At 35.9% G+C, this 9,094-nt stretch overlaps 1 protein-coding gene across 1 annotated transcript; it reads left to right on the forward strand.

Annotated features, from left to right (window-relative positions):
* The first annotated feature begins 1,610 nt into the window (after nucleotides 1-1,610).
* LOC116179062 lies at nucleotides 1,611-3,415 on the forward strand. Its single transcript, XM_031498769.1, has 3 exons — nucleotides 1,611-1,763; nucleotides 1,812-2,349; nucleotides 2,397-3,415. The coding sequence occupies exons 2-3, from the start codon at nucleotides 1,923-1,925 to the stop codon at nucleotides 2,969-2,971; spliced, it is 1,002 nt and encodes a 333-aa protein (XP_031354629.1). The 5' UTR covers nucleotides 1,611-1,763; nucleotides 1,812-1,922; the 3' UTR covers nucleotides 2,972-3,415.
* Nucleotides 3,416-9,094: the final 5,679 nt, after the last annotated feature.

Genomic DNA, 9,094 nt, shown 5'->3' on the forward strand with positions numbered 1-9,094 from the left:
ACCAGGTGCGCTTTCTGTAAGAATATCGGCCACCTGAAAGAAGAGTGTCGCGAACTTGCCTGAAAACAAAACAAACGTAGCGAATACGTAAAGGTAGGTATACACTTACAGGTTCACCTGTCAAAACACCTCTTAATCATTGTGATAAATTTGACCACACAACTTACCCCATACCAAGAGCGGATTTCGTCAACCTGGAAGGAACCCAAAGATATTCATGATCGGAAGCAAGAGATGCAAAAGTTTTCGTCGCGATCTAGGGGAAAACCCCTCTCTGAGTTAATTTGAATTAATTAGAATTAACCTGAATTAATTTGAAGTGAATTAATAAGAATTAACGTGAATTAGAATTAACGTGAATTAATATGAATTAGCGCGAATTAATTTGAATTAACGTTAATCAATTAGAATTAACGAGAATTAATGTGAATGAACGTGAATTAATTTGAATTTATGGGAAATAATTTGAATTTACGTGAATTAATTTGAATTTACTTGAATTAATTTGAATTTACGTGAATTAATTAGAATTAAAGTGAATTAACATTTATATTTACGTGGCTGATAACGCAAATTTAAATGAACCTCAGAGCAGCGGCGTTAAAGTAGACATATGCATCTGCAAAAACTCCATTTGCGCATTCACGTAGGGTAAATTTTGCGAATCAGTTTTTGCAGCATTGTGCACACAATAAATAAATCAGTCACAGTTTACGTGAATTCATATACTCTGCGGCCCTATGCTGCGATTCCCGACGATCTTCCGAGTAATAATATCTATCTTCTGATCTCTTTGTCAACAGGAAATGCCTTCTGCAGGTGGTCTTGCAAATAGCAAATCTTCCTTTTAGAATGCGATCGCAGGACTTCTAACCCATTTTTGCTTTTGAAGTTGGGCTTTAACTGTGATATTCCTCGAATGTGAAATTCTGACTTCAAGCTTCAACTTCTACATCAGCTGCACTTCAACCTGTAATTTGATAGCCGCAATTGTTCCGTCCTTTTTAGCGCATTGTTTAAGTATACGTAGCCCATATGATGTATACATTTATTTATTTATTTATTTATTTATTTATTTATTTATTTATTTATTTATTTATTTATTTATTTATTTATTTAACGGAAATACCATTTTTACAAAGAAATACAAAACATAATATCTATAGCAAAATGTAATAACAAGACGAAGTGTGACTATAAATCAAAATTACTGATAAACTTAACAAAAAATATTTCAAATAAAAATCAAGTGCATTATATTGAAAAAAGGAATGGTAAATTTCATTGTTTCTAAAAACCCTTAAGTAAACACCTACGTAACAAAGAATACAAACCCAAATTATACTGTTAACCGTTGTGTAACATCAGCTTCCTTCGGAATTCGACAAACGTAGTACCAAAAAAGTTAATATTAGTACACAGTACATTTGCGGAATTGCACATTCTTACTATAGCGCGTCCAAACCTCCAAATTCAGTATGGGCTCTTATGGAGTATACACCTCCTTTACTATCTTTAGCGATTCCCAAATAACACAATCCTTGTCCTACAAGGCAACGTCACAGCTTACTTATAGTAAGTAAGCTGTGGCAACGTTTGTCGTTGTCAATTGTAAATTGTAATTTCATCAGTCGTCTGTCACCTGTCACATTTATATTGCTCTTGTTTTTCTCCGTAATTTCTTAAATTCTCGTACCGCATTTATTAAAAAATCGTTCTTTTCAGAACGCATAAATCATTTACATTTTACAAGCGTTTTTAAGGTAATGATGGGTTTTCCTATGATTTTGTCATTGAGGTTAACTTTGTAGAGTTTCCAATAATATGGAAGTACAAGGAGATGAAGCTGGACCTGCAAATATAAAACGACCCCAGGGGCAATATTTCTCATCGTTAATGTTCTGAATTATTTCTCCTCAACAATGAACATTAGCGCAGCAGTTAAAGAAGCAAGCAAGGCTTTATGCTGTACAGAACGCAGCATTTATAGCATCAAAAAGGAAGAGCAAACTGTTGGAATCTCCAGTCCCAAAAAACGTATGAAAAGAAAGGGTGCTCAAGTAAATGATCGACTTCGTGTATATGACCAGGATATACAGTCTGTTATTCGACGTAAAGTCCACAGCTTCTTCGTCGAAAATATTCTACCAACAATGAATAGTATTCTGACTTCCATTAATAGTGATGATGATCTACCAAATTTTAAACGTAGTACACTACACAATCTCTTAAAAGATATTGGGTTCGAGTTTCAAAAGATGGGACGCAAGAGCATTCTTATTGAACGTGACGACATCATACGCTGGAGGCATAAATACCTAAGATGCATAAAAAAATACAGAGAAGAAGGTATAGGCACTTTATGTGTTCTACATTTACTTATAAAATAATTTTAGGTAGAAACATCGTATACACCGATGAATCATGGGTTAATGTGGGGCATGCAGTAAATAAGGCATGGCGTGATACCACTATCAACAGCAGTCGACAAGCATTCATCCAAGGGCTGAGCACTGGATTGAGATTACCAAGTGGTCTTGGGCCAAGATTTGCCTTAGTGCATGCTGGTGGTAACAACGGTTTTATTCCTGGAGCGGAGCTGACTTTCCTCTGTAAAAAGAATACTGCAGATGCACATAATGAAATGGATACAGATACTTACGAGAAGTGGTTTATCGATCAGTTAATTCCGAATATACCACCAAATTCAGTAATTGTGATTGACAATGCTTCCTATCACAGCAGAAAGGTTGAGCAGATTCCAACAATGTCATGGCGAAAAGAACACATTATGAACTGGCTTATGGAGAAAGAAGTGCCCATCGAGGACAACATGTTGAAACGAGATTTACTTGCTGCAGTAGCTGAAGTGAAGCCTCGATACGACAAGCACAACTTGATGTTACAGCACAAGAAAGAGGTCATGAGATTCTCGTTTGCCACCATATCATTGCGAATTAAATCCCATTGAAATGGTGTGGGCACAAGTAAAACACCATATTAAGATGAATAACACGACATTTAAGGTAAAGAACATGCAAGAGTTAATCAAACTTGGTTATGAAAAAGTCACGATTGAAAACTGGCAACATTATATAAATCACGTAAAGGGCATTGAAAACAACATGTGGATAACAGATAATCTTCAAGACGATATTCAAGCTTTTGTAATTAACGTTACGGAATCTTCTTCAGATGATGATCCAGAATACGAGTCCAGTGACAACTGATGAACAGATATAATATAAATTGTATTGGCAATGTTAAATTGTGATATAAACCATTAAATTTTCGTAAAATTTTGTTTTCTTTAATCTTTATCAGAGATATGGAGTAAGCATGCATAATTTGTATTTTGAGATTGAGGTTAGGAAGTGTGGTTGTTATACCATAAAAATCATCTAAGGTAATATAAAACTACAGGCACTACATCAGTAACATATGTTTGGCAACCATGTACTGTTTTTCCATAAGCTCCATACTGAATTTGGAGGTTTGGACGCACTATAGAGGAAAGTATTGTCCGTATTTAAGAAAAACTCCCTGTATATTCCTTATTAGAATATAACGCCTTGTAACGTTTGTTTCTTTTTTCAATTTAAAATTCAACCTTTTCATGGCTGATACGCCATCTGTATATTTCTCGTGTTAGTTCGTTTATTGGTATAGGTTCGTAATTCATGGTTCTATTACTAGAGGTCATCCGGATGTAAATTTCTTTAGTGTCTAATAGCGCCGTACCTGATCGGCAGAGAAGAACGAGTACTTGTAGAGAACCCGCCGCCATTCACTTTTGCTGGGACGATTTACGTCATATATCCCGCCATTAACTTTTGCTGTGACGATTTGCGTCATATATCTTACTTTTTACTTTACCTCTTGTTTCTACATCAATCTACGAATATTATCTATCTCTGCATCGATATCCTGTGTGAGAAATCTACGTTGAATTTGGACAACATGAGATTGCATCATCCTTTGAACTTTTCCATAGAATCCACAATCTTGACATACCTACGCTATGAACTAGATTTACATCGGCGACATCACGTGAAATTTTCTCCAGTGACCTACCTCGAAATTATTACCGGAGACCTGAATATTGTTTCTGAATTTTAATCGCAAGTGCTATTGTGAATTGGTTCGATCGAGGCCTACGATACTTACAGGCCGGAGCGCTCGAAAAAGTCACGTGACGTTGGGAGTCATATGAAATACATTACGGCTTATGGAAAATCCGTGCGCGGCTCCACTATTTATTTTTTTACTCCGGATCCGTTCAACATAGAGCCACGAAATTTCAATGAGAGCTTGTCAATAGTACCATTGAATAATAAATCTGAATAGAAAGACAACGCAATGCTTTTTGAAGGGTCCACTTTAACGGAGTTTCTCCGTAGGTTGCCCTCTGGGACAAACTCCGCTTATTAAAAGTAACTAAATTTTAATCGAGGTTTTATACCACCTACTCAACTGAATCAAAGTGATTAGATTTCTTTAGATGACGCTACTTTCGCGTACTTATCTCGTAGACTGCGTGGGAGTTATAACAGCAGGTGAAGATCGTATTGCAATATTATCTCTGTATTTACAAACTTATGCTTATGTAATACATGTTATTATTTGCACACCTCTTAGGAAATGACGTCAAAGTTATCAACTTACAAGTAAATCTTGATTCCAACGATCTTACCTTATGTAGACTTTAAGATCGAAATTAAACTTTACTATTATTGTACCTATAGACAATGTTTTCGGATATTTCAGAATATGCAATATACTGTCAGTCTCAGTTGTGCGAGCATTTACAGATATTGTTTAATTGCTGTTTCCGTATATAAATGCACAAATAACATGTTTTGAGACAAAATTTGGAATTAAGTACTACTTTAAACAACAACTTTAAAATTCAAATGAGAGAAGTGCAATATAATCTATTATGATGTGAAATGAAAGGTTTTTTAAATCGGCTTCATGAAAGAAATTGTATTGCACTTTTACGAAACGAAGACTCGAAAACGCCATGCCGACACGTTTGCTTCTAAACCTTTTTCTACGTCTCTCTTGTAACATATTTTTGATATTTTTAAATATTAATAATTACGGCACCTGAAAATACCATAAATATCAAGTACTTCTACAATTATTTATGCAAAATTCGAGTATTAAATCAAAAATCTGTTACAATAGAGGCATAGATGAGTCCTTTATCTTTACATCGGCACCTAACAACACGGTATAGAATCCAATTTACTCAAAATGTTATACTAAGTCCCACACCTAGACACGCTATTCGACCCATATAATTTCTATTGAAGCGCTTTCCTAGTCGTATGCTGAGAACGGCCTCTTAAGTTCTCGAGTTTACGGATCGAATAAGAAATTTCAAAGCTATTATGAATTTCCATAGCAAGAGAAAAGACGCAGTCGTCAATCGCATTCAATGGAATGTTTTTTACCGTCAAAAAATAAATCAAGAGAACATACATTTATCATAGGGTCCGTTCACTTAGCCCCCCATTAGCCCAAAAATGAACCAATTTTTTTTATGTATTGTGCCTCAATTGTGCATTTATGCGCCCCGTTTGTGCTTTTTTGGTTTTGGAGATAATCGAAAAAATCAAATGGGGGCTAAGTGAACGCTTAGCCCTCCCAAAAATTAAACTTTTTGATAGTTCATCGACGGTATTGCGTAGTACTTCGATTGTGTTTAATCGTGCTTTCATACTCATCGTTTGTGCCTTTTTGGTTTCGGAGATAATAGGAAAAATCAAATGGGGGCTAAGTCTGGGGCTAAGTGAATGCTTAGGTCTCATCAAAATAAACTGATTTGTACAAACTATAGCTTTTCCGGGCGACTCATTTTCGAGATCAGTGGGTGCCGGAGCGGGGGGGAGGGGGGTGGAACTGGTTTTATCCTTCATCATGATACTCTAATGAAAAGAGTCACAACGAAAGGAATTAATTTCTACCAACCATAGCCCTCCTCCTCAACCTCTTATCGTGATTAGGTATATTCCCTTATACCTCAAGATCGGATTGTCGGAAGAGGGTACTCACACGAACTTAAGATGGACTGCTGATCAAACAGTTGCATAGAGGTAGAAATGGCCCTAGCATGGGCGCCGCCATGATGTGCACATTCTAGTTATTTTCTAGGGGAATTTTCCTAGTGCTCAAGTGTTGAGACTATTGCAGCCTTGGAAAATGACATGTGTCACAGTAATTTATTTAGAAAATGTGAGGTTAATGTTGGGTTAATGCTTGTTTATTAGTTAATTTGAATTTCGCGCCATGTGAGTGCACATCATGGCGGCTCCCATGTAGGTGTCATTTGTCATTTCAGCATTAACAGTCCATCTTAATTTATAAGTTCGTGGTACCTACTCACAAAGGGCGATTGAGACGTCTGCAAGAAATATATCAATCAGTGATGTCAAAACAAAAGCTATTTCGGTTAAAAAAATGCGCGTTATCTGTACAAGAGTTGTGCACAATTTATACTTGTTTATACTTTTCCAGATTATGTCTTTCATACTGCAGCTTATGACCATACCTTGTGTTGTATTGATGATTAACGTTCAGACGATTGAAAATATCTGAATTCATCTTAACAAAAACTAAAACTTCTAATATCAGGCATGGAAAGGTAAGGATGTCATTTAAAGTTGGTTATACAGGGTGAAAATTGGGTGATAGAGGGCCGAGGGGTTCAAGATAAGCACTTTTTTTCAAATAAACCGAGGGTCAAACGTGTTTCGTTTGGGAGCCACCCCCAAAGAAGTGGTGAAATTTGTTCTTTAATTTTTTTCTCAGCAATCACCAGAGTTACTTTTGTGTTGTCTTACTGGAAGAAAGGGCAGCAACAAACTGCTCAACGCAAACTATATTAATTGGCACACAAACATAATTATTAATATTATAGAAAACATGTAAGTAAACAAGCGACAGCACTATTGCCGTACCGCGCGGTCGCTGCCGTTCTCCGTGACGTGTCCTTTCATTCTCCAATCGCTTCCCGAATAGTCTGGATGCCTCGCTGGATGCCAAACTGGGATTTTTGGCTTAACCTGGAAGTGAGGTACGGTGAAGGTTTTTTGACGGTTTTTTGTTCGTAAGGATGTCTACTTTGAGAATGCCACCTTGACACCCTTGAGCATTTTGAGAAATTCAAGATGGCGGCCAAGAAAATACAAAAATTAAAGTTTTAAAAAATATGGACATATAGCACATCGATTTTAGGGTTTTTAATTTCTGAATTAAAATTTTTAGTTAAAAATATTTTTGGGGGCGTTTTGGCGGATTGGGGTGGTGTTTTTAAGGGGCTGGTTTTTATATTTTTTCAATATTAACTTGTCGTACATCGATTTATATGTTTTTATGGATCCCGAATTCCATATCAAAAGGGAGGTACAGCAAGTTATTCAATGTTAAAAAAGTAGAACGACGCCGACAGACGGCCCGAAAATAACATAAAACGCACGATCCACCTTGCCCGCGCTGCACGACATCATTTTAATAAAAAGATAATAATTATAACAAGTGCAATACGTCTTTTTATAGGTTTCTTGGGGTGGAGATTACAATGTTGATGTCAAAGTATGATTTTTGAATAAATCCTAGAAAGATATACAAGATAGCGTCAAAATTATTATCTTTTTATTAAAATGATGTCGTGCAGCGCGGGCGAGGCGTACCGCGCGTTTTATGTTATTTTCGGGCCGTCTGTCGGCGTCGTTCTCCTTTTTTAACATTGAATAACTTGCTGCACCTCCATTTTGATATGGAATTCGGGATCCTTATCCATAAAAACACATAAATCGATGTACGACACGTTAATATTGAAAAAATATAAAAACCCGCCCCTTAAAAACACCCCCCAGTCCTCCAAAACGCCCCCAAAAACATTTTTAACTAAAAATTTAAATTCAGAAAACTTCAAAACCCTAAAATCGATGTGCTACATGCCCATATTTTTAGAAAATTTAATTTTTGTATTTTTTGCAGACATTTTTGGGCGGATTCTTAAAATAGACCTACTTAGTGACCTAAAACCGCAAAAAAATTTTCACCGTACCTGAAACAATCACTACACAACAGTTACAAAGATGAGTGACACATTTTTAATTAGGTTTTCGGGTATGCCCTTTCCGATTTTGAAAAAAATTTTCAAAATTCCTATCACGGAAGGGCGCACCCCTGCTTCGACGAAATTTGGTGCCTGGCGGTTTTTGAACATAAAAATCACGAATCTGGAATTAGTTTTTGAAAATTCGAAAAAAAAGTTCCACTGCAATTCTTGGCCGGACAACGAAAATGGAGAGAATTCCACGAAATTGGTTGTGTACATACTGGATGAGTTAAGGAACAAAATTTTAAAATAACTTTTCAAACAAAAGTTATAGGTACTCGTTTGGAGAATGGGCCTTGGGGTTACAAAGTGTCTCTCGCCTACTACTATAGTGAATGATCTAATTTCGTATGTAGTTAGTTGAAAATGTCACAAATAACAAAAAAATAACGATTTAAGTTGCCCCCATTTGATTTGTCCTATTATCTCCAAAACCAAAAAGGCACAAACGGTGCGCATAAATGCACTATTGAGCACAAATGATTATTGAGGCACAATACGTAAAAAAAATTAGTTCATTTTTGGCTAAGTGAACGAACCCTTTATCATATTATCATAGCATATTGTTGTCATAGCATATTATTGTTGTCTAATTATCTTGTATCCAATAATTGACTTTTTACGTTCTGCAACAACGCTGTTATTATTATTGAATTAAGAACTTATAACTTGTTAAAAAATTAAGTGGGATATTCATCTGAAAACTATATTTAGACGATCTTTGTATCAAAGGTATCCAGTTACCTAAGTGCGTAAGTTTATCAATGACATGATGTCATCGTAGTCAAAACATTCTCTCTCACCTCTCTACTCATTTTGAAGTGAGTATCTCGGCTATATTATATGAATTAAAAAATGTTGAAGAGTTTCCTTTAATCACGTTTTGTTACTTGCCGTAGGATACCAGCACATTCTAGATAATGAATACTGGCCACCTTTTCTCCTATCTCACTGACCTTCTAT

This window comes from Photinus pyralis, unplaced genomic scaffold (assembly GCF_008802855.1).
Source record: "Photinus pyralis isolate 1611_PpyrPB1 unplaced genomic scaffold, Ppyr1.3 Ppyr1.4_LG8, whole genome shotgun sequence".
NCBI lineage: Eukaryota > Metazoa > Arthropoda > Insecta > Coleoptera > Lampyridae > Photinus > Photinus pyralis.

Excerpts from the sequence above, each read along its gene's own strand:
- LOC116179062 (XM_031498769.1), top strand. The coding sequence starts at position 1,923 with ATGAACATTAGCGCAGCAGTTAAAGAAGCAAGCAAGGCTTTATGCTGT. Across the intron at positions 2,350-2,396 it reads AAAAAAATACAGAGAAGAAG|GTAGAAACATCGTATACACC; the intron begins GTATAGGCACTT and ends AAATAATTTTAG.